General features: G+C 32.4%; 4 protein-coding genes across 5 annotated transcripts; 2 read left to right on the plus strand and 2 right to left on the minus strand.

The window, feature by feature from the left end:
• The first annotated feature begins 611 nt into the window (after positions 1 to 611).
• Positions 612 to 17,819, plus strand: LOC130646207 (protein FAM166B-like). Of its 2 annotated transcripts, none has more exons than XM_057452366.1 (7): positions 612 to 1,292; positions 3,489 to 3,564; positions 15,319 to 15,463; positions 15,611 to 15,799; positions 15,931 to 16,126; positions 16,312 to 16,418; positions 16,641 to 17,819. In XM_057452366.1, exons 1-7 carry the CDS (start codon positions 1,189 to 1,191, stop codon positions 16,781 to 16,783), a joined length of 960 nt encoding a protein of 319 aa, XP_057308349.1. In that variant the 5' UTR covers positions 612 to 1,188; the 3' UTR covers positions 16,784 to 17,819. The 2 variants fall into 2 exon arrangements, with proteins under 2 accessions (XP_057308349.1, XP_057308347.1); XM_057452364.1 differs by having other exon boundaries at positions 630 to 1,292; positions 15,611 to 15,844.
• On the minus strand, positions 6,111 to 14,347 carry LOC130646203 (synaptonemal complex protein 1-like). Its single transcript, XM_057452360.1, has 9 exons — positions 14,283 to 14,347; positions 12,878 to 13,398; positions 12,360 to 12,520; positions 11,821 to 12,006; positions 10,083 to 11,461; positions 9,713 to 9,929; positions 9,410 to 9,560; positions 8,819 to 8,939; positions 6,111 to 6,862 (listed from the first exon to the last, which is right to left on the minus strand). Exons 2-9 carry the CDS (start codon positions 13,374 to 13,376, stop codon positions 6,496 to 6,498), a joined length of 3,081 nt encoding a protein of 1,026 aa, XP_057308343.1. The 5' UTR covers positions 13,377 to 13,398; positions 14,283 to 14,347; the 3' UTR covers positions 6,111 to 6,495.
• A 57-nt stretch (positions 17,820 to 17,876) lies between the features above and the next one.
• Positions 17,877 to 18,498, minus strand: LOC130646210 (reactive oxygen species modulator 1-like). The gene is made up of 2 exons (XM_057452369.1): positions 18,176 to 18,498; positions 17,877 to 18,104 (listed from the first exon to the last, which is right to left on the minus strand). The coding sequence occupies exons 1-2, from the start codon at positions 18,289 to 18,291 to the stop codon at positions 17,996 to 17,998; spliced, it is 225 nt and encodes a 74-aa protein (XP_057308352.1). The 5' UTR covers positions 18,292 to 18,498; the 3' UTR covers positions 17,877 to 17,995.
• A 55-nt stretch (positions 18,499 to 18,553) lies between these two features.
• On the plus strand, positions 18,554 to 25,352 carry LOC130646208 (RNA/RNP complex-1-interacting phosphatase-like). The gene is made up of 9 exons (XM_057452367.1): positions 18,554 to 18,682; positions 20,720 to 20,795; positions 20,937 to 20,995; positions 21,629 to 21,731; positions 21,817 to 21,899; positions 22,214 to 22,266; positions 23,944 to 24,048; positions 24,399 to 24,474; positions 24,553 to 25,352. Exons 1-9 carry the CDS (start codon positions 18,663 to 18,665, stop codon positions 24,944 to 24,946), a joined length of 969 nt encoding a protein of 322 aa, XP_057308350.1. The 5' UTR covers positions 18,554 to 18,662; the 3' UTR covers positions 24,947 to 25,352.
• Positions 25,353 to 26,001: the final 649 nt, after the last annotated feature.

Here is a 26,001-nt window from a genome sequence, read left to right on the forward strand (position 1 = left end):
AATCGATTTTGCTAGCCAAATCGTTGAAGACGGTGAAACATCGGGGAACATCGGAAAATTAGGGATTTAGTCAGTATTTTAAATATTTCCGTTAATTGTTCGTTCCCAGAGCTTTATGTCTCACCTGCGCTGTGTCATGACAGATTTTGTGAGGTCTGTCAAAGTGCAGCGACGATGATGACAAAAACTCTTGGAAGAAAATAATAAAGAACACGATTATCTCGCAAGAAATTGAAAGAATGCTGCGGAAAGAATTACTCTAATATTTTTTATTATTGAAGATATTATTTCGGTTTGTCTGTTCAGTATTCATATTGCTGTGGAAAGGTTATCATTTCTTGAACATGATAGTTTAGTAGGCGACGTTTCGGGAGATCCTTCTCCCATCATCGGGATATTTTTTATATTCTAATATTTTTTCTTGTACAGTTTTTGTCAACAATACTTTCTTTCGAATTCCAAAAAAGGTGATCGTAAAATTTAAAACTTTCTCAAAGCTTCAATAATACATCGCATTATTTCGTTTCAAAACTGAAAAAAAATATCTTTAAACATCGCCGTACTTGTTTGGTGAAATTCTTTCACAAAATAATTTAACCACAACGCGTAAAACTTTTAAGCTGTGACAACGAGTGGGTAGTAATCTTATCAGCCAACCTTGTTGCCAGGGCTTTTTTCTGACAATCTAAGAAAAAGAAAGAGAAACTCGTGGCTTCCTTTGTAAGGTGCAATGTTTTTATTGCCAGGCAGGGCGACAAGTGCGATGTGTGAAAATTGGGGTACGTTTGGAGCAAAGGGATGAGTGACGACTGATCAACATCATTTTGATAGAAGACGGCGAAAATAACCTGGGGAGGAGGGTGCTTCCAAAAAATAGGTCAAAGCTCTTTGAAGAAGTCCAGGGACGAGAAATGTTGACCTAACCCTTCTCAAATGCGCACTGTTTCCATCAGCAAAGGAATAGTTATTGAATTTTTATGATGTGAGCGACTAGATGAAAAACTTAACTTCGTTCCTAAGGGTTTCCGCATTTTGAGGCGTAGCGACCCCCTGGGGGCGACAGGGATGTGGCAAACTGAAAATGGTAGTCTGTAAGTAATCTGGGTCGAGTGTGCTTTGCCTTTTCTTAGCAACGAGGATTGTTGACAAACCCCCTGAAAAGTGTGATCAAAACATTCGATTTTTAAAATGGCGGCTATGACAGCTCAAAAGACCAACTTAAGAAAAAATGCAGATGTATCTTTGACACCTAAAGATCTTATACATCCACACGAAGCCAGTAATCTACCAGGGTTTGTTTTTTATTTTGAAATTATAGGTTCTAAATTTAGGTGGTAGCTGAATATCTACTAGTTACTAGCCTTGGTACTGGAAAACACAATTTTAGAGTCAACACAACAAGAGATAGATAGATAGATAGATGTGCATATTTTACATGGCTAGCCTCACAAATATCGAGGGATATACCCTGTCTATTATTTCCAGGAGGGGCCATGGCTTAGATGGAGAGTCCTAGAGTATTTAATGCTCATTTTTGAGCAACGCAGACCCAATTAGGGCCCGCGCTCTACTAGACAACTCCCGGCAACATTCAACGGCCAACACAGTGTGCCATCTTCCCAATTTCCTCCACATGGCTTGGGTTAACCCGGGGCTACGGTAACATTCACTCGCCCATTTTGAATCGCTGTCAAGAGGAATCGAACCCCGGTCTCCCGCACAGAGTACGAGAGCTATAGCCACTAATCTACGGCGCCATACGTCATTTATTCTAGCTAGCTACAAAAATCTTATTGAGAATGGAAAAAAAATGTTATGAACTAGAAAAACTCTGACCATGAGAAAAAGTTAAATCATTTTTTGTGTGAAATTTAGCCTACGCTGTCGTCAACAATGGCAGATTTGTCAAAAGTTTGCTAAATATAAGTATATATCTTTAATGAAGTAACACAGCTCTGTTTACTTTTTGCCAGTTGTTTTTTTCGTGGTTAGGTCAACAAGCTTAAAAGCGCAATTCTGCATTTAGGAATAATTTGGTGAATTCAGGAAAGTGAAGAGGAAAGCCAGGGATGATTATATGTTTAAAATAGTGCTGCTGTCAATAACATACAAATATTCATACAGAGAAATAAAAATATTCATATTGCTTATAATAAGAACCTAGGCGGACTTCAAAAGTATCCTCAGTGTCCAGATCTCCAACCAACCTTCAATAAGTTTAAACCTTCAAGATTTAAATAATCTGATTTGTCGGGATGGTAAATTTTGTCTAAATAATGTTCGTTTGTGGTGGCAACAACTAATTTTCATATTGCTAGCCCCTAGAATATAATGCTGTTGAAAAAGGAATCCTACTCTTTAGAGAATTTATGTGATTGTCCTGATTTTTTTAATTACAAAATTTTACCTATAAGTTGTTCCTACAGAGCCATAGCTATTCAAATTTTTTCAATGGCTTGGACTACTCTAGCATGTGTTGGTGATCTGTGTTTTATTTCAATGGCCTCACTCAATGCTTTAAAAATTGTAGTGCGACCGTAATTTAGCAAGAAATATAAAAAAATCAGACTGACTTAGATTTTGAATAGTTTGTGATGTCCACCTTAACAGGCATTACGCCCCATCTAATTTTGCAGAAATCTTGCACTCGACAAAGTACTCATTACCTCCCATACATTCACCAACTATAACAGATAAACTTCATTTTATCTAAGGTATTGGTATTGTCAATAAATAATACAATTCCTTAACCTCTCAGACAGAACAACCTAAAATAATATCCAAGCCTACCTAAATAAATATCCATCTATACCCATCATGTGTAAACAACATTTCTCTTCTTGTGTGAACAAGCTTATTTATATAACATACATTGATTTTTTGTATGAATTTGTTCAGTAAATTTGATGATTAGTTATTTTGCTAGTTATTATTATTTTTTGTGTTCCTGTACGCAAGAAAAGTTAAGATGATTCAAGTCAGAAAGGAAAATTTTATTAAACAATCAGATCGTAGAAATCACAATATATTCTGATCCGATTCACTTCAATCTTCAGTGGAAATCCACTTAAAGTTTTTGCTACCTCCTGCAGACAGATATTAGTGTCCATGTGGAGAAATTTTAAAGCAGAAAAATATAAAGAAAGCAGGTTTTAGCAAATTTTTGTTGTTTGAAATACAGAATATGGTAATTTTCTGCGTTTTGTTTAAATCTTAATTTAAATAGCTCTAAAGCCATAGTTCTGAAACTAATACAGAGCGTGAGATCTTTTGGAGTGGACAAATAAATTAACAACTCTCTCTGACTTATTGAACAGGGTAGAAATTTTCTTAAAATTTCTCTAAAATCTTGTTCTGTGCTTGGATAGAAATAACAAATTTTGGTTTGGTGGTGTTTTAAGGAAACGTTTACCAGATGTTTCTCATTCCAAGTTCATAGCGGGACTTTTAAACATTGCCACTCATCAATTTTTTGTTTCTTTGTTTAGATATAGTGGTTATACCCCACAGTTAAAATTCAATTGTGGACACACTTATGGTTATCACACTGACAAACTTTCTAACGTAAGTTAATTCTATTTTTATTCCTTATATTTCCACATTTTTGTATACAGACTTTTCCTTTTTATGTTCAGATATAAGTTTCAAATAACAATTTTTTTTGCCATCATTTTCCTTTTCGATTTTGCGATAAAAAAAAGCGTGTAGCACAAAATTACGGCTATTCATCAAATATGCAATTCGTTCTTCATCCACATCAACCAGATTCATCAGAAAAATCGTCATCTCTGTCATTGACGTAAGAATTCTCAGGACCTAGGTAGGAAATCACTTAGTCTTTACTTCAACAGTTGGCACAATGTCAGCGAAAGAAAATTTTTTTTTTATTAAGATGTAAATAAATAAAATGGTGAAAAATTGGTGAATTTACGCAAAAACACAATGACTAAAAATAACGTTTCGAAAAATTGAATTTCGCCAATGACGACAGTGGTAGTTCAAGTATTTCGTGAAAAGCACAAAAAAAATTTAGAAATTTAATTCTTGCGAAAATTTATTCCATTAAGAGACGCAAATTCCTTCATTCCTTATTTTTCTCGTAAAACGCACGCTGCGAAACTAGTGCAATGTGCGTAAAAAAAATTCTAATCGCAAGCGGTTTCGATCACTTCAAAACTGACCGCATTTAAACATTATTTATATTTTTTTCTGGAAAAACAGAAAGCCTCGAAACCTATTTGACCTGTATTATTATTTTCTGCTTGCAAAAAGTGTGTGCTTTAGTTTGTATATCTTTGTTTAGTTTCGCAGTTGAATTGTTTTGAAAGAAGAGAAAGATTGTATGGAATTTAGAGCTATGAAGCTTAGTTCAAGTTGTGAAGTGTAGTGGCACGTTAGACACAGCTTACAATATACTGTTTACCGAAGAAAATATTTACATGTATAGTATATGTATCAGACTATTTTAGTATTACGTCATTATTCTATTTTTCGTAAAAATATTTAAATAAATAAAATTACTTAAAGCATTAAAAACTTGATAATGATGTACTTGCGGGTACTCCAGCTCGATTTCATCCCTGTGTGCAAGCTGTTTGGATTACACTTTTATAGGGTACCTGCGAAAAGAGCGTCGTTATTAGACATTCCCTTCCTACGGTTGGAGGTGGATAGACTGGAATTACACTAAGAAAGGTTAAAATGAAAGGTTGCTAATAGCAAACTCTTTGTGCAAACGATTGTGTAACTAGCAAACGATTGTGTAACTGTTCACATCCTCTAAAAGTTTAATTTGTTTGTGTTTGAGACGTGTGTAGTGATGTTATGTTACATTGAAATTCTCTTAGTTCATAGAAAGTATGTATTTAAAAAGTCGCACTGATAAGTTTCACCTACTGGAAATGAATGGACTAATTCGCCGAAATGGTAGGGTAACAGGAACGAAAAAAAATAGCTTGGAAAAAAGTTGATTAAAGGGCTTGAGTGTCAGAGTTGTAAGAAGTTAAAACAAGTAAATTTAAGAAGTTGAACTAGTTCCTGAATTTGTTCAAGATTTGATCCGCAGCTTAAAAAAGTAGATTATTTTTTTATATAATAATTTAAGTGATAGGAAATTTTGTCACACGGAAAGATATATTGGCAAATAATTATCCATTTTCAAGTTAAGCAAGATTTTAGTGCAAATGCCGCGTTTGAGAATTTTCAGTTTACCCATCTTTAATATTCTTTTTTTTTCATTTTATAACAGAACAAATATAAACATCCTTACCTCATCACTAAATTTTCGAGATTAAGTATCTGCAAAATATTCTTCCATTCTCGAAAATCGAAACAATGTCAAAAATCACTCTTCCTCCGAAATCACAAAAACGAGCATTAAAATTATTATTTGATTTTTTTTCGGTGAAAAAAGCTTTTCTTTCAAAACATTAGCATTTGTATGCAATTCTCGCAAATTTATACCCGCCTATATTTTTGGAAACTTTTATCCGTGAAAATGAATACCAGCGAATGTATAACAGTGAAATAAAACGCCTGAAGAAACAAACAATATTGCTTGTCTTATATAGTTTTGTCAGTAGGGAAGGTATCTGTCACGCACAAAGGAGAATTTCAATTACTTTAAAATCTAAGCTTAGTATTCCAACACTTGAAGGATATAAGTAGGCTTTATTTTTCGCCTTTTGTTTAAATTCGTTCACCCGCGAAAGCTAATATTTGTAAACAACTCGTTGCGCCTTGCGCTATAGTTTTGTAATAAATCTCTGTACTATTTCTGTCGAAATTTTTTTCGGCATTTCTTTGAAAGTAATCGCATCCGTAATTTTTGGAAATTTTCCTCCTCACGAAAGCTTAAGATGGGGAATATTTATCATGCGAAACGCGAAAATTATTACGCGCGAAAATAAAGATTTGGAACTAAAGCAATTTTAAACAGAATAATTTTTCTACTGTTTTACATAAAAAAGGATTCATTACTGTGAATTTTACTATTTTCCTTGTTATTTGTAGGTGAATTTAAACTCGCGCGAAAAATAAACGCGCAAAAATATGTACAATTATGGCATACCTTGCACAAGCTGGAGTATGAGGTTGGGAAGAGACATATATTTGTTTTCAATGTTTAATTTATTAGTTATAAACTCAAGTGTATGTATACGATATTAATATAAACAGTATAAACATAATTATTATGATATAGTACAATTTAATTACATTAATTTCAATTTCAACTACACAAACGTTAAACACAAACACAACAAAATAATAGGGTTTTAAACTTGTATAATTTAAAGAAAAACTTTACTCAAACTATTGCGATTAATATTCTGAAATTAAACATAGCGGGGAAACCGTACACTGTATATGTTGAGAGACAAACCTATGGTTCTATGTCCGATATAACAGAGAATTCATTATAATTGAAACTTTATATAAACAATAGTGAAGTTTTAATGTAGATGTAAACATTCCAGGACCATCAAGTTCTTTTTTCTAACCATCAAAACCGAAAATGTTATCAGCATCGAACCATGACAGATTTTGATCTTTGTTTTTTTTAATGTTAGATTTCAGCTTTTTCATTTTATTCTTTAGAAGCGAGGAATGTGGTGACTCTTTAGTACGGCCTAAAACAGCTCTTGGCGAATTGTATATATTTCTTTTCGCTGAATTAAGGAAGGCATTTTTTTCATTTGTAAATTTCCCATCGCCATTTTTGCTTTTTGGTTGGTTTGGTTGTTTCTCATCCGTTCGTCTTGAAATCCTGTTCAACTTCTTTATCTTCGGACCTGGAGAATGTGCTCTACGTTCGTCTTCTTCCATTTGTTGGAGAACAAGTGGTGATGGCTTCGGAGAAAATCTATAAAAACAACGAATCTAAAAATACTAAAACTTTTTTTAAAAGTGCGAAATTAAATTTCCGCAAATCTTTTTTATAGAGTATTAGAAAATATATAGCTATTTTCGTTGATGTGAAGATGCATTACCAACATAATTAAAGGGACTATGAAACGGTAGCCTAGTTAACTAAGCTTTCTTCTTCGAGTTGATAAAATGAGTTTCTCTCAAACTAAAGCTTAGGCACGAACGAATTACTCAGCGGAAACCCCGAGTTTAAATCGAACAATGTGACTAATCTTAATGTGACTAATTTTAATTTATCTGTGAGGTGTTTACCAAGCTTGACCAAATCTTACTTTGGTAAAAACTTTGTAGAACACTAATGTTTATTAGGGTGAGTGAAACCACTCGCTGGAATATTCGGGATGAAAAGGGCTTTCCCCGATAATAATCACGTGAGCAGAGAACAATAAAATTAGCCAATCAAAAAGCGTGGCCAGATTTTGGCCGCAGAAAAATCGTTTGAGACCCAGCGTTTTTCCCACCTTAACTACTCCGATTTCCCGGTGGTAAGACGGCTGTTGGTTTCCGACTTTAGTGACTTACACGAAAGTCAAGCTAATAGCGGTGAAAAAGTTTATGATCACTGAGAACAAAAACAAATCTTAAATCATCTTAAATATAATATTGTGTATTCAACTATAACTAAAAATGGCAGAAAAGGTCCCTACCAGGGGCGGCGCCAGAATTTCCAAAGTGGGGGGGGGCTTAGGCATAGTGGGAGATTTTGAGATTTTAGTGACAATTAACGAGCGAACCAAGTTTCCGAAACAACAGGGCCTCTGGAAGCCAATGCGTTTTTAAAGTCCTAAAACACGTAAAACGGCTATTTCGGCCCTGCTTGTTACGTACTGATTTCGTTGGTATGCGTCACTGCATTAAAATCACATTATTTAGTGAGATAGCCTGCAGGTACTCTGGTTGAATCACATCAATTTTCATGCAGTGATAGAGACACTTTTTGGCAGAAAAATATTACTTAGCCCCTAGTGGCGCCGCCCCTGCCTGCATATATTAAATATCCATGATTAATTCTATAGAAGCACTTACCTTGCTTTTAACTCAAGTTTTCTAATAAAATAATCTTTAAACTTTTTGATCTAGCTAGCTAGCTAAAACCTTCAAAATTTTGCATGGAAACATACAAGTTTATGGCACATAAAGCCAGTTTAAGCAACAACAATGATTTTGAATCTTTTAGAGGTATTAATTACTATCTTAAAGCTAGCAACATAGCATTTTTTAACAAATACAGCTCCTCGTGTTGTCTCTGTTTTCTCGTCAAAACAAACTTTTGATATCTTACTGATATTTAATAAATTTTACAGACCGTTGCTTATTATACTGCCAAAAGAGTAATGAAGAACATGTTTTTCTTTTTTTAGAAATAAAAAAGAAAGAGTAGCAAATTCATCATAAAAAGATTAATTATTCATAAAAAATTGCTGTCTAGACGTCTATGTTGTTCTAAAGTGTGTATGATTTCTTGCACATTGACCTTTTGAGTGGTCCGTTTATTAAACGCCATTCTTCGGAATGTCAAGGGATTAAGCTTATTAAATCGTTTCGTAGCCCCTTTAAAAGTTTTAGTGAGAACTACTTTTTGCTAAGTTTATTTTTAGCAATATCGATACTCAGGGAATTAATTTTTGTGAGCTGGTCATTCTTTTTGCAAGATTTGTTTTCATGAATTTATAGAATTTTATACTTTCTTTGGAAACAAAAATTAATAATTTTAAGGAGTTTATTCTCGTTTACGATTTGTCCTGATCAATACAACCCCAAAATATCATCCGTATATCTTATACTGTCTTGTCCAAAGCCACTTTCTAATTGCATGCACCTTATTTAGAGGTCATTTGAAATTAAAATAGTTTTCTAATAACTGAAAGTTTTGTCAATTTGAAGTACATACCTAATGTTCTTTGCTTTTGTCACTGATTTTTGCATTGGTAATAATGGTGTTACAGGTTTCCATGGAGTTTCATCCGTGTTTTCAATATCCATTGGTGACGTTTTGTGTTCATTAGCGACACCTAAAGCATGTTACAAAAATTAATTAACGAAAATAAATAAATAACGAAATACAACATTCATTAAAATACTTTAGTAAGAATGCGATTACGGATCGCACGGATCAAACCCATCGGTCCAACCTTGCTAGACGTGAGTGACAAAATCTCGAGAAAACGACAAAGGGAAGCAAATAGAGGAAACGGAAAATTAAGGCCGACAAAATATTAAAAATGCGCTAATTAACTAGGATTGACTTTTTCTGCCTTAATTACAAGGATACATAATTTGTGCTCCACATCAGTCCAATCTACTTTAATTTTGAGAACTTCATCATTTACTCAAATTTGCGACAACGTAAAATACCGTGGCACGTTTTTATGTAATAACAAAATAATTAGGAATGATATTTATCAGTCGAAATTAGAAATGCAAGTGTCTGAAGGTATAAGTGCTGCAAGAAAGAAAATATCATTTGTGTCAGCAGGTTTACCTGTAAACAATACTCTTTTTCCTCGGTAAGATTGACTTGTTCTTAAAATGCTATGCGGTGTGACTGCAATGGATTCTTCTGTGGTAAGTTTGGGCGTCGTTGGTACAACTCTGTCTTGTGCAGGTCTCTCGTCATCACTTAATTGATTTTTCTATTTTGAAACAAAGCTATGTAATTACATTATAATAATTTTGTAATTTTTAAGGGAGAGTGAAGGACTGGTAAATAGAATACGGGTGATAAAAATCGTGGCAAGAATATGAGATGTTACAGAATAGAGAGTATTATGGAATAATTACTTACCATAGATTTGTTCTTTTCTAACAAATTATTGTATTGCTCTTCTATTGATTTGTTTTTTTCATTTTCAACAGCAAGTTTATCTTGTATTACCTTGATAGTATTTTCTAGCTCTGCTATCGCACGATCCTTGACTGATATTGTAGTAATTCCTGCTTCTAACTCTAAAATTTTTACTCTCTGATTTTCAATCAGCTGGTTCGCTTGGTGGACGTTCTGCCTATATTCCGTAACAAGTTCAAGTTATATAATCAAATAATAAATAATTAAAAGGTTATATCTGTAAAAAACTACTGCGAAGTATTTTTTAATGGGATTTTATGTGGTACATAGATTAAAACAGTCAACTGCTGTCTTGGATAAGGCAACCTACCTCAATACGTCATTTTCATTAGAGCAACGCAATTTTATTTCTTCAAGATGGGTTTTTAAATCCCTATTCTCTTTCACGTGTTCTTCAACTATCTTATCGTTCTCTAGTTTATATTGCTCCAACGTTGCACAGAATTCGCGTTGTGCCACATCAAATTCAGCTTCCTTTGATTTATTTTCCAGGTTTGCTGATTCTAGTGCTTTAGATAGCTCGCTTATTTTTGTTTTACTCATATTGATTTCTTCCTCTAATACTTTTACGGTCTCTTCTAACTTGTTGTTCTTTTCAGCTGTTTTCTTTTGTTGATTCTTTAAATTTTTATTTTCTCTTTCTAAATTTTTATTTTGTTTTGTTTTCACAGCTATTTGAGATTGGAGAGATTTCGTTTTATTTCCCAAATCTTCAGCCTTTTTCTCTTGTCCAGCTAACTCGGATTTCATCGTTTCAACCTGCTCTTGCTCCTGTGCACTTAACTGGGCCATGTCACGTTCGTATTCAGCTATTTTAGAGGAGAGGCAATCGATTTCTTTTTGAGCAGTGTTTAGGTTTTCATCTTTTACTTGGCAATGTTTCTCCTTATCATTATTTAGTTGTTTTAACAGCATTATTTCCTGATCCTTGGTTGTGATTTTTTCTTTTACGTCATTCTGCATTTTTTTAAGGTCATCATTTGATTTTGAAAGGATATCGATATTTTTTTCTGCTTCTTTCAATTTACTTTCACATTCAGCTATTTTAGTAGCGTATTCATTGATAATTTCTTCTTTTTCTTGAATCTGATTTTGTATAGATTTTATTGCATCATTGCCAGTGCCAATTTGTCCGTATAAAGATTCCCTTTCTCTGTTTAAAGTTATTATTTCTTCTGATAACTCTTCCATCTTTTTTTGAAGAAGTGAGTTTTCATTTATCATTTCTGATATCTGTGATTCAGCTTCGGTTAATTTTCTGGAAGACTCTTGGACCTCTTTAGCTAAGTCTTGTTTTATTTCGACATAGAGTTTTGCATCTTCTTCTAACTTTGTTATCTTTATTTTCAATTCATCACTGGTTTTTGTTTGCTCCAATTCATCCGTCTCCATTTTTGCAATGATTTCTTTTTGTTCTTCATTTTCAATACTTAACTTCTCCACTTCGCTAATTTTCTCCTGAATACTCACTGACATATCTTTAATATCTGTTTGCAGAGAGTTAATTTCTTTTGAGTATATATTTTCAACTTCTATCGCATGTTTTTCATGAGCTTCCTTTTCTTTTTTAATTTCTTTTAATTTGTTATCTGTTTCAATTAATTTTTCATTACATATTTGCAGTTGTTTTGACACATCGTCTGTAATTTTAGTAGCTTGGGTCAATTTTTGCTCCTGCGCATACATTACCTAAATAATTGTATAGCATGAAAATGCGTGTCAAAAATATGTAAAACTAAAAAGATCTACCGAACTTCATTGATGCGACTTTAAAATGTTTTACTTTTCTAAAAAAGATTAATTTTTTTCAGTTAAAAGCTGAAATACGCTATCATTTTTAATAAAAACGGGTGCAATATTTTATTCTTAACAACCTCGAAGATTTTTAACTTTTGCACCCACTGAAATAATACAAACAAAAGAAAAAAAAGATCATTCAAAAAGGAGAAGTTGAAGCTGTTTAATCTTGTTATTTTAGCAAATTAACAAATAACATTTTGTATGCTGTTATTTGTCAATGATCATTAAAATAAAAACGTGTAATTAACCTGTTCAGCATGCTGCAGCTTTTCTTTGTCTTTGGAGAGCTCTTGCTGCAAGTTGCCTATTTGTTCTTCATTCTTTCTCATCTGTTCTATGTATTCATTGATAGATTTTTCCTGTACTGTTTTGGTTTCAATTAATGTTATCACTTGGTTTTCTAAGTGTCGAATGTTTGCTTGCAGGTCTTTCACCTTTGAAGAGCAAATATGATATATATATTACTTTGTGATGTTATTTAGAAAAAATTGGTATTATCAAAAGTATATGTTGTAGTCAAAAAATCAAAATAACAGGAATCAAGAATGTTCAAGTTCATATAAACAATATACTTTATATATCTATTTTAAGATTTCACATTTATTTAAAATTTACTTCACCTACGTTGTCACAATTCGAACGTTAAACTATCGAATTGTACATTGAAGTTTTTAAAATGTTTTGTTATCCTTTATATTTATCATGACGACAAATACTTTTTTTTACTCTATACATGTCAATTTATTTATAGATAAGCATATTTCTAAGGATAAAGCCCTTAACATACCTCCGTTTCATGTTTACTATGTAGCAATTGAACTTGCTTTGAATTCTTCTCGATCATCGTCGCTTGACCAATATCCAGTTCTTGGAACTTGAGAACAAGGTTTTGATTTTGTTCAATTATGTTTTGATTTATTTGGTTGATTTCTTCCTTATCTTGTTCTCCTGAATAGCAAACTTTAAAATTTCACGTTTTGTCCTATCATTTTTTATCTAGGCTACTGACTCTTGCTTGCCAGAATGGGTTTCGTCAGTGATCTCACAAGAATGTTTTTGAAATTTCAACCCTTTTGTTGAAATGCATTTTGAAGTGTATGAAATTCCATCAAAAGAGACAAATATATAACAATAAATTGCGTATGAAATCGATTTTCTGAAATTAAATATAGCGAGTAAGATTAAAATTTCGTGATTATGAAAGCGGATTTCAGGAAAGAAAACAATTATTTAAAAAACTCGTTTATAGCTGGACTGTTTTCACATAACAGTTTTAGGCAAACAAAAAAATTCGAGATAAGCTACCTTTCGCAATTCGGTTTTCAAGCTGTGTCATTTGATCTCTTAAAACATTTGCCATCTCTCTAACTGTATGCATTCTTTGTTCTGTTTCTTCTTTTTCGATCTCTTTCTCGTGTAATTTAGAACTAAACTCTTCATTTTGAAATTGAAGTTCAATAATAGACTTCCTTAGTGAATCTATTGTTTGGACAGCATCTGATAAACTCCTTTCTTTTTGTTTGATTTCCATTTCTTTCTCAGATTTCCAATGTCGTATCTTTTCTGCTTCCTTATGAAGTTTTGAGTGCAAAGTCGTTAGCCTCTGTTGATCATTTTGTAACTTTTCAGTGTCCTTCGCAACATCAACAGCCTGCTTTGTGAACTGTTGTTGTTGTGGATGCTGAAACTGCTGTTGGTTGTTTTGATGGTTTTGCAATTTCCGTTGTTGAACGTTCTGGTGTAATTGGTGTCTCACATTGTGATTTCTCATCATATGAAAAGCCATTTTTTGCTGTGTCGTCATTTTCTGTAATTATTTTTAACTCCTAAAAGAAATATGATATGCAGAGACTAGGCAAACGCAATATATTGCTGTCTATGATATTCTGACTATACTGCTTTTCATATAGCTTATAAGTACATTGGAGAGAGAATAATAATGTATAAGCTGGGAGTTTGTTAAGTATTAATCAAATCATTTACAGGTTTTTTAACATATGAATCATACTTTCTGGGTTCAGCATAAAATTTTTTTATAATGATCTTTGGAATTTACGTCTTTATATGTGAAAACTGCCAGTTTTGTAAGAGATGCAGCTTTGTAATTTTGTTCATGAACAGATAAACACTCCATTTATTTAAACTTAACGGGCGTTAAATAGAGACTTGGCGTTATTAAAAAAGTAACAATTTAAAATATTCATTTATATTCTTCATAAATTCAACAGAAATAAAATTGCTTGAAGGAAAACTTCAGTAAAAAGCCCCTTTTTGACTGAAAGAGAGGCCGTTTATTAGAGACCGGTCGATAGATACTGCACGTTCATTAGAGCATATACAATTACGACAAAAGAAACTTTTACAAGCAAAAACATTATCGGTAGCTTGCCAGAGAATTGTAAGAGATGTATTCTTATTTTGGAGAAATTTAGTCTCGAATTGTTCTTAGTTTGTTCTTATTTTTCAGGCAAATCTAATGCTCGTGTTTTTATGAAATTGTTCTTATATAACAACATAGTCTATAGATTTCTATAGACTATGGTAACAAACAGCTTTTCGTAACTATGTAGAAATACTAAGCGAAATAACCTGCTTATATATAAGCCAATTTTAATAGACTTTACAATGCAAATATTTTTTACAGAGCAGGTGTGAGTCAGTGATCGTATGAGTCTGACATTATGACGAAAATAAGAATGAAATGAAATACCTGCAGTTCATAAAAAAAATTAAAGATGTGAAAAGCATGGTTTTCCTCGTTTGTCAATAAGTCTAAAAACGAAAATGTTGTCTTAATTACTGAAAGTTCAAAGCCGGGAATATAATTGACATTCCCGTACAAATATAGTAATATCTGGTATACTACTATATTAGCTAGCTATAGCTTGACATCTTTTTGAGAAACGTGTATCATTAGTGAGGTATATCCAGCCGTAAATTAAAAGTAAAGAGCTAATAAGAGAAGAGATTAGTCATTAATAAATAACTAAATTTAAAAAAAACACTAAAAACACTAAAATTTTTCTCTTCCAAAGCAAACGTATAAAACGTATATTATTATCAAAACATCAAAGTATGGCGGTTAATAAAAATAATATTTCTATGAATAAATATAGCTATACTATATAAAAAACGACAATAAATCTTTGTTTTGGCGATAAGTAAATTTCTTTCTGTTTTGTTTGTAAAATTGTTTACGTATTTCGAACGTCGAATTTATTTTCGAATCTCCCGCCGAACGTGAACTCGTACCAGTGCTCCGTAAGGCTGAGTGGACATATGTATTTATTCCACGAAAAAAATTTCCGCGCATCTTTTACAACAAAGGATACTTTTATGTGTTTACAAAAAAAATTGAAATTGATGACAAGAAGTGTCTTAAAACATAATTGTCAATTTATTCCCTTTGTGTTTTTTAAGGATTTTAAATAAGTTTCTTTTACTCTTACTACTCTGTTAAAGAAATTACATATTTATTTTTTTAAAAGAGATTTTTTAATATGTTGATCGAGTTTCTACTACTAAAAAGGTCTATTTTCTACTTCTGGAAATAGAAAACTTTTCTTAACTGGAAAAAAGGACATAATTTTGGGGGCGACAAATTCTTTCTTAATAAAGTTGAAATTTTCTTTTCTTTGCTTTTGTATTGCAAATAAAAATGTAAATAGCATTATCAAGGACTCAAAAACAAATATAAGACCGCTAACATTTAAAATCGATTTCGTTGTACCTATTGTGTTTCATAGAAATATACGAAGAACGAAAAACTTTCTTCATTCAGACCACTATCCAATGACATTTTTGTTTACAACAACAATGCTAGAGAATGTTTCTTACCCCCTGATGGCGGGGACAGAAAATATGTTGAAAAAATGGTTCCGGGATATACTGGTATGTCATTCCTATTTCTCTCAAAAATACTTAGCAAAACCTCTGTAGCGCTTTTTTATTAAATTTTGGCATTTAAATGCCGCTGAGTGTTTTATTTTCTACAGTATATATAAACCGAGTGATTTATAAGATATCGTTGTATTCTAGGTTTTGTCCCACAGCATACCTTTAAATACGGTCAAACATACAAAGAAGGAACGGAAGATGCCATAATAGATTTTAAAAGAAGCCAATACAAGAATAAAGTTGATGGCTACACTTTAAGAGAAACGACTCGTTCACAACCAAGCCTAACAGTGCATCTGGACTATCCCCCTCCTGACCCGTCTCATCCAGGTGTGAATGTTAGGTACATCGCTGCTTATAATGGCAAATCTTTTGGTAGGTTACACATGCTGATTTTGTGTGCTGTGTGGTTATGCGTAAATTCTGATACCTGTGAAATCTAGTATTCATTTTTTTTCTAGATGAAAGGAGAAAGTTTACGGAAGCTCCTATACCAGGCTACAAAGGTTACGTGCCAAGGCATGAGGAACATAAACTTGGAGGGAGATATGGTGTATGGACGCGTTACGCCTATGGCGATGCGTTGGGAACGATGTTGACACGAGAGAGAAACAAAACTGAGAAAATAGACGTTTCTGAATTTAAGCCTAGCAAACAGTAAGTGGGTCAGACAGCCGGCAATTAGTGCATTTGTACTTTGGATATTGGAGGATTTGCAAAAAATTCGACCGGTCTTGTAAACGAAAAAAGAAGAAAGTGGTAGTTAAATGTGGTACTTTAACACCCTATTTAATTTGCGGTAATTGAATTGCCCTAATGTGTGGTTGTATCTTGTGATTTAGTTCCCATACCTCTACTTGGCCATTACCTGATACTGGTAATCTTCGGTACGTGTCTGTGTATAACAGAAGACTTGGAATGGTGCCAGATTACACCGGATTTGTTCCTCGTAAGTCGTGTCTATTAATTGATGTGCTTGCCGTCTTGTCAAATATTTATTCTATTTTTAAATTTGTCACGTGTTACTCTCAAGTTTTCAACATTGGTCCAACGATATTTTGAAAGAAAACCAACCTTGGTACAACCAAAAAGAATCATGTTTACAGCTGAAGGTGGTTAAAATTAGGTCAGACAGAACACGTTGGCTGAACTAATATATGTATCTCTTTAGAACGCCGATTCGATTTTGGTGAGACATACGGAGATTCAACGCGTGCTTTACCCGTTTGTTACGACACTCAAGGATATTCAACTGGAAAATATAACAACCCAGGTCCACCAATAGAAAGAACAGTAATACCAGTTCGAATATAAGCCATTTTGCTTCTTCTGATAAATCCCTCAACATCTGCTGCAACCTTCACTGATGATGAATCACAAGGCTTTCTGTTGGAAGAGAAAAGGCAAAGTCTAGGTTATGAATTTAAATTCAAAACCTCAGAATTTGTCAACATAATTTGGTTAGTTTAGCCTGAATTTTTTTTTTAACTTTGAATTTTTTTTGCTAAAAATTTACGGGCACGGGCATATCAACTTTTCATCCCTGGCGCCATATAAAACGTAGGTACATTTTTTAAATCGTTACAATATTGCGATTTTATATTTACCGTTATTCCTCTAATATAACGCGTCCTGTCTAGTCTGAATGGCTGTTTTTCGAAATTTCCTTAATTTATATCATCTAATTTTTAGTGCGATACTCTTTACTAATTTTTTTTGTTTTTCCTCTCATTTAATGCGACTAAGGTCAGATTTTTCTCTAATTAGAGTGCGAACCAAATAATGTGATAATATGGTGATAATACTTGTTTTCGTTATTGGATTGGAACCTCCCGCCAAATATTGTTTTTTGACATTGAATCAAAGTTTACTTAATAAACTGGTACAAACAGTTGTAACAGAAGTAAATAAACACAATGAAAGACAAAAATCGATGAAAGAAAAGTGATAGAAAAAATAAAATAAAAACTTAAAAAATGTTAGTTCTTTTTTCTCTAGTGCGTCTTCCTCTTATTTTTAATGGAAATAATATTTTCGAAACAAGCCAATTTATTTCCTCTAATTATAAGTGAGATCCTAAGAAAATAATAATTTTTTCGCACTAAATTAGACGAATGACGGTATGCGTCGTTGATCATTTAAGCGTGTCAATAAGGGCGAATATCCATAGGACGATTTTTAGGACGATCGTCATCAACACTCTAATTATTTAGTCGCTTGTCACAAAAAGAGTCGCGAATATCGTCCAGTGGAGATTCGGCTTAAAGACGATCATTTTTGTTAATTTGATATTGTATTATAATGCAAGGATTATGCTGTTATATTAATTTTAAAATACAAATAAAGCAAAGCCTTATGTTTATTTTATAATTTCAATATCAAAACAAAAAAATCAACAAAAACTATATACTCTAATATTTTTATTTATCAAAATTTTACTCGATAAAAATAACGTCCTTTTTACACACCTAGACTATACACCCTATAGACTATAAATTATCAAAGTTGTATGGTTTATACATCATGTTAACATCTGATTGCTGTCCCAATGCACATAAAAGTACCAAAAGTGCCACCACCTTGTAGCATGACTTTTCCAACACTAGATAATAACTCTCTTCCTCTCAATCCCATCCTGTAAGCAAAATTAATAAGCACAAATTTTTCTATTTAAAATACAAAACACATTGTTGTCAAGAAATATACCTTAAAGCAGAGTAAGTTCCAAATAATCCAGCAGAACTAATTCCGACAGCAAAACCAATCATGAATCCCATTTTCATTCGATCGAAACATGACGGTTGTCCAGGTCTTTGCTGCATGATTCTATGTCCTGTTGTGTTTAGTGTTGCTTATAGCTATACTGAGAAACAGAAAAGGTATGATGTATCTCTCAGTTTAAAAAATCAGGAAACTTACAGATGCGAAAAAAACAGGTGAATACAACACTATCAATACAAGGAAAAAATACGACTTTTTCAAAGTTAGAGATCCGCGAACCAACAATGTTTTTAACCAACTCTTGTTTTGCTGATTCAGAGATCCAAAGCGTGAGCAATGTTTTGACAGCCGCTTTTGACGTACCCTATTCTTACGGTCTCTTAACGAAAATCATCAAAGAGAGGTTTTTTGCGGGTTTCGTGTGGACTCTATGGTGAAAATCGAATAAAAACGAAAGGAACAAAAACAAAAAATGGGTTTTATACCTGACAGGTAATGCTTATACTTGTATTGTGTGACTATCAGACTATAAATGATTTAAAACAGTTTTCGCTTTCAAGATTAGTTTGATTTTATTTCTTTAGCTTTCTTTTTGAAGGAGATAGCTAGCTAAATCAAAAGTAAGCTGGCTAGATAGATAGAATAGATGTGCATATTTTACATGGCTAGCCTCACAAATATCGAGGGATATACCCTGTCTATTATTTCCATTAGGGGCCATGGCTTAGATGGAAAGTCCTAGAGTATTTAATGTGCATGAGCTATGCAGACCCAATCAGGGCCCGCGCTCTAAGACAACGCTTGGCAACATCCAGCGACCCACACAGTGTGCCATCTTCCCAATTTCCCTTACATGACTTGGGTTGACCCATTCATTCACTCGCCCATGTTGAATCGCCGTCAAGAGGAATCGAACCCTGGTCTCCCACACAGAGTACGAAAGCTACAACCACTAATCTATAGCGCCACAATCTACAACCACTAATCTATGGCACTAGCTAGCTAGGCTACTATATATAACCATTTTTTAAAAACTTTTCTATTGTCTAAACACAATTTACTTAGCGACACAATTCAGGAAGTCATCTGGGCCTATTTTGCATTCTCTCTAACTGTAAAGGGCTTTGGAAGTGCTGATCTGCACAATCTTAGTAAACTTATAAAAAAGCTTGCATCCATTTTTAATTCAAAAAACATACTTTTTGGTTGTCGTGAAGAGCACCAATGATATTTGGCCTCTTGCAAAATAGGGTAGTTAGTAAGTGCATTAAGTACTTAGAAAAAACCTTGAAACTAGGTACCCTTTTGTGATATTTAGTAATTTTAAGGTCGTAAAAAATTAAAATAAACACATTGGGGACGTTGTTGCTGGCTTATCTGAAAGAAAAAACTTTAAGCTGGTTCACTGATGGTTAATTTAAAAGTGCTTGTTCTCTGTTGGTTACTTCAAAATACTGCTCAGGCTCTATGGTGGTTATTCTGAAATACTGGTGTTTACTGCTTAAACTTACTTTTAGTATCTATGGCCAGAGTTTGCTAAAAATAATTTTTTTAGCCCATTTTCTCTCACTGGGGGATTGTTAAGGCTTTATCTATTAACAAGTGCAGAAGGAATCCTTCTGATTCATATATATATTTATTAATGTCCTAATAGTATCTTAAAAAGAACTAAAAAATAACTCTTTTCCCTTAGCCTTAGGGAAAAATCTAAACCTTTAAAAAGGTCTATGGGGCTTTTTCCACATTTTGGAGACAGAATCGGCACAAGTTGTTTTAGTCTTCCAAAAATTTTGACTAAACAACTGACCAAGTCATTGTTGCACGAGCTTTAGGACGAAACATGCATATTTTCAACGCTTGTATGAAAGGCATGTTAATAACATTTTCATCTGTAAGCCCTTTTGGCTCTAACAATCACATCAGTTTATTTTTAAACACAAAAATGATATTTTTTTATGTTGTGAAATGTTAAAATGTTAAAAATTCCTAGGAAGATTATATTATTCTCTGGTATATACATGGTGACTGATAAGAACAAAACTGCTCTTTTTGTTTACGTTCTTTTGAAACAGAAAATAAACTGTTTAAAAAAATTATAAAAGTACTTTTTATTTATGGTTCTTAATTGACATATAAAAAATTTATCTTCACATAAAATATTTTTAGATTAGCTGATTTCATTTAATGTTTAGTTTATAATATCCAAATAAATATTTCTTTTAGAAAACAGGAGCAAATTTAAAAAATATTTAGCATTAGTTTTAGCTTTATATGGGTCTTACTGGTTGTGTATAATATTAAATTATAAAAGTACTTTTTATTTATGGTTCTTAATTGACATATAAAAAATTTATCTTCACATAAAATATTTTTAGATTAGCTGATTTCATTTAATGTTTAGTTTATAATATCCAAATAATTATTTCTTTTAGAAAACAGGAGCAAAATTAAAAAATATTTAGCATTAGTTTTAGCTTTATATGGGTCTTACTGGTTGTGTATAATATTTCATTATTTTTGTTTGTGTAGATGGTTGGCTTATTCATGCTGTGGAAAACCAATCAAAGGTGTACCTATTGTCGCATTTAAAACCCCATTAGCAAACGTAAGCAATCTATTAGAGCGAATTCTTGATAACATTTATAACTTTCCACTTTATACACATGTCGTAGTATAAGTTAAAATGTTTCATAACGCATGGATGCATTTTTAAAATCATTACCCCTATAATGTCATTCATATACAGCGTTACAATCGCCAACCTCATCATAAAGATGGTGGAACCTATCTGGAGGAAGACCAACAGTAAGTGTATGTTTTTATTGATAATTGCTTGGTCAGTTTTGGGCTTTTTTGTATCCATGCATGTTAATTTTCCATCATGATCAAACTTTTTGAGGAAAAATTTGATTAATATTTGCAAAATCAACAAAAATGCATTTCGCATAGATAAATTTCTACCAGTCAGTCATGTTGGAATATTTTGTGTTGTTTTACGAAGAATCATTTTTCATAAATCTATCACTCCCTTTTTCCCAATTGTATGTCTGTTTATTGAAATAAGGTAGCCCTTAAATTGAACTTACTCATATCACATCACTCTTATTAACTACAAAACAATTGCCAAGAAAATCAAGAGAAGAAAGAAAATTTTTGTTTTTTAAAACTTATGTGAATAATTATTTGCCTTTTTTCGTGATGATTTATGAGAATTTTTAGTGTAAAAAAAGTACACCTAAATAAATTTAGGTGGCCTAAGGCACATGCTCGTGCATGGTCTTCTGAATAAATCCGCATCACAAATGTAGAATAATTACAAGTTTTATATAAAAAATAATTTTTTTTTGTAAAGTTATTAATTTAATTTAAAACATGTAGCACATTTGTGGAGTACATTCTAAATTTGCATATTCTAATGTCAGTTGTTTGTATGTACAGATTTACTCCAGAACAACTTTGCAAGCAGATTGAAGAGCTTGGTTACCAGCTAGCTGTTGTTATTGACCTTACATTCACATTTCGCTATTACAATGGAGCAAATGTAGGCTCGAATTGTGTTAATTAAAATTTTTTTGATATATAACAACCTTGTTGCCAACATTTTAAATTATTTGATTTATTTGTAGGAACTTGAAGAGTATCATGGTGTTCAGTACAAAAAAGTAAAATGTGAAGGTCAACGTGTGCCAAGTGATCAAGTTTCAGACAGGTTTTAGAATTTTTTTTTGCTTTATAGGAATAGATTTTGTTTGTTTCTTTATATTTATTATATATGTTTATATTTGTGTTCAGGCCTTGCCATGAGTCGCGAGCAATTTCTTGCGCCCGCGTAGTGCTTGCGTAAATGCTCATTACCAGAGCATTCTATTGCTTGTGTAAATATTACCATTTTGAGATAAGTGTAAGCATTTTTCTCTGTTATTATTTTTATTGTTATTTATAAAGGGATTATTACATCTTTATCTTAAAATAAGTTACTATAATAACTCAAAATGTTAAACTTGATGCAAAAACATTTTTTAGAGTCTCTGAAATTATGAACGATGTTATATATCAACATGGAAGAGACAGTAAAAGTAAGCATTCCCTGTTTTTCTGTTTTTTGGTGGATTTAAGCAAATAGCCAAGAAAATAGCACATTCTGTAATAAACTAAGAGCCATGTTTCCCACAATACTTGGTAGCTGAGAAAAGTGATTTTTTCTAAATTCCTCTGTGTTTAGGTATGTCAATTTTTTCAGTAGGTCAGATTTTACAGCTGTTTGTAATTTTCTTTTTTCAGGCATTTTGGGGTTTTTATTTATTTTTGGAGTTTTTTTCTATTTTATATGCAATATTATATTGCTTCAAACACTGACCTTTTAACAAAAAATTAGTTTTAGTGATGAGTTGTCCATGCTTTTTACCAGAATTGGCGACATTTTCAAAATACAAAGCCATATTGTTTCTTTATATTGTTGAATCATTTAAAGTTAACAGGACGATAAAACTATGCCTTTGAATACAAAAATTTGCCTGTTTTAGTTGTATTTTAATTTTTCCCTTAGTTTCTCTATCAATTAAGGTGGCAGTAACTTAAAATCCAAAGAAACACTTCATATAATTAGTTAAGGTTATTTTCAGACTAAGTATCGAAGTTTTTTTTCTCTTGCCACGATTTTATAGCTATAATACTATTATTTTTCAACAACAATATTCAGTTTTAACAATTTCTCTATAAAGTTAATACAGCTATAAAAAGGTGTGCGGAAAAGGGATTCTACCCAAAAGCCTTTCAAAATATATAAAGTCTATTGTTTGAAAATGAAACAAAAAACCCTGCACATCCTTTTAACACGGGTAAAGTTCATTTTAAAACAGAAGTAGGCAAAAAATCACGAGGTAGTAAAAAGCTGGAGCTCATAAAAGCAATTTCCTTTTTCTTAAATATTCCTAACTCGAAATTTTTGCTGACTTAAAGTCGGCATTCTCAAAGAAAATTGTACACATAAAAACTGATTAAATAAGTTGTTTGGACAGCTAAAAAAGAGTTACTATCACCTTTTACGAACATTCTTTAAGGGTACGTGCATCGACCCAATAAACTAAGAACTGTTTATCCGTTTAAAAGAGATTTATTCTCCATTTCATCTGCCACTTTATTAAAGAACGAAAATTCTATATTCCTACATCACATGATAAATATATACCTTAAAATTCACCCCTTTGTTATGTACGGTTTTTATAAGGAATGGAAATCCTAGGAATATATGCCAAGTCAATACTATGATGGCGCATTACTGCCAACATGTATTTTATTCTTGTTTTAAAAATAAAATTAATTTTGTTTTAAGAAAATTTGTGTTGATTTAGCAATTTAAATAAAAATCGTTTTCGTGTGTCTACGTTCATATTCCCAAAAAAATAGTAGAGAAATTTATATAGGTAAAACACTGAGTAAAAATGAAGCTGACAGTTACAAGAAGGTTACTGCCACCTTAAATGGTTATCTATTCGGAAAATATTTAGGTTTTTTAATTTTATTTTAGATTTATTTTATTTATTTTTATTTATTTTATTTTAGATTTTTATTTAGATTTATACTAGTTACTTGTCCGTGTAAAAAAAATAAGACCACCCGTGTGAAACTTGTAGTTGAAACAAAACTTTTTGGGAGAACGAATCATAAATTTTAAAAATTTTGTCCGTGGAAGTATATGTAATAAAGTTTTCCAGGAAGTAAAGATGCAGTTAGTCACTCTATACTTTTTTTAGGACTTGTCGGCATTCATTGTACGCATGGTGTAAACAGGACTGGCTATTTGGTGTGTCGATACATGATTGAATGGTTGGGATTTACACCAGAAAAAGCTATAGAAGGTACTTGAGATGTGTAATTACCCGATACATTGATCGGTTAGATGCCAGTTATTTTAAAAAAAAATATAATTCTAGCGGTATTTTTCAAAGCAAAACTTAATTAGAATTTTTTATGCTTGCAAATTGTAATGCTTGCAAGTTTTTGCCTTGTGGAACAGTTTCTTAAAGATTCCCATTTTTCTGTGAAAGATTTTCTTAAAAATCTTTATTTTCTTCTGGAAAGTTTCCTAAAAATCTTTATTTCCTTCTCGAAAAGTTTCCGAAAAATCTCTTTTTTCTTCTGGAAAGGTTTTTAGGTAGGGATAAAAATCTTTATCTCTACCTAAATATGTAGTTTGTTTTTATCTTAGCCTTCAATGAATCTCGTGGACACAATTTAGAAAGGGAAGGTTATTTGGAAGATCTGATGAAAAGAACACCAAAAACGTTAGTACTAAAACTTTCCCTTGTATTATATGGATGCTACTAAATTGTGTTTCATGTTTTATTTTTTCTAATATTTAGACAATTTGATGAATATAAAAAAGAACGAGATAAGAAGGAAAATGAGGAGGATAAAAATGAATGGAACGAAGATATAAATGACTTTGAAAATTTCACTGAACCAAAAACAATCGCTAATAATCGATATGAATCGAGATGGGAGCCGCCGCCCGATCGACAAGACGATGAATATAGTAATAATTATCGCAATCACCCGTATCGTGGAAAGTTTCGCCGCGACGATCGTTATTATCGGGATGACCGACGAAATTGTAACTCGTGGCATAATAGAAATAAGCCGTACTACCGAAACCGAGATGACGAGCGTAAATTTTATGAAGATGATCTCCCGACAGGCGATAAATTTATTTCAGGACCTTCGAACGCTGATCAACTTCATGAAAATAATAGCTAATTTCGGTTTGTGTTGTGATTTTAATAGATTTTAAAACCTTACTTGACGAGTAAACGATAGATGGGCTAACAGTTTTTATTAGGTAGAATTATTTCGCTTTCGGTCTCATTTGTCTACAAGTATGCGCACTTTCCTCTACGACACCTTATTTAAAAAAAAATTATCAAGATTTGACTTTAGCGACACATAAGAACGAGACTTATTAGCGATAAAAAATGATGGACACCGAAACAAAGCGTCACGTCGAAGATACTAACTTCCGTGATGATCGTAAATAAGGAAAAAATATATCAACCTTTTTCCAAACTTATATCTGCCATGTAATATCTGTCTTTATCTTTTATTCATATGTGTTGTATCTTTTAATAATTTTAGCTGTAAAATACACGAGTCTAATCACGAAAAAGTGATGTTGTCCATTATTGAAATTCTGTTCTTGGCGACGTATAGATCACATATATTGCGTTTTAATGTTTACATTACAGTAGTTTTTGCTAACGTCAGCATTACCATATTTTAGGATCGTCGCGTGACTCGACGTGGATTATTCCATGATGCAAGCTGTAAATTTGTAGACAAAAGTCGTTTGGTCCATGCTTTTATCAGCCTTTTTTAAACCGCGTCAGCCTAGGGCGAGCGAAATAACTTGTCAGGAAAAACATTAAAAATAATAATTTTTTACATTTTTTTCACAAGGACAGTTAACAAAATAAAGTGGTACTAATAATTTTCTACAAAATACGAGACTGCTGCTCCTATGTAATATCGGTGGCTTCCAAATTACAGAGAAAATATTACAACACGTTCATTGTTTTGCCGTATCCATTAATATCCAATAACACTAGGAAATAACAAGTCAGAAGTGTGATAAAAATTCCCTGATGGTAACGTAAATTTGTAATCTCGTTCCCTGGGCTTTTTCAGGTATTTTGATATCGAAAACGGCGCAAGAATCTTTTTTTAAAAGTTTTGGAAAAGAGTTTACGAAGATTAACAAATTGGACAAAAAGAGGATATGAACATAGCGACATTAAAATGTCAAGGTATAAATGGGA

The sequence above is a fragment of the Hydractinia symbiolongicarpus genome, chromosome 5 (genome assembly GCF_029227915.1).
Source record: "Hydractinia symbiolongicarpus strain clone_291-10 chromosome 5, HSymV2.1, whole genome shotgun sequence".
Taxonomy (NCBI): Eukaryota; Metazoa; Cnidaria; class Hydrozoa; order Anthoathecata; family Hydractiniidae; genus Hydractinia; species Hydractinia symbiolongicarpus.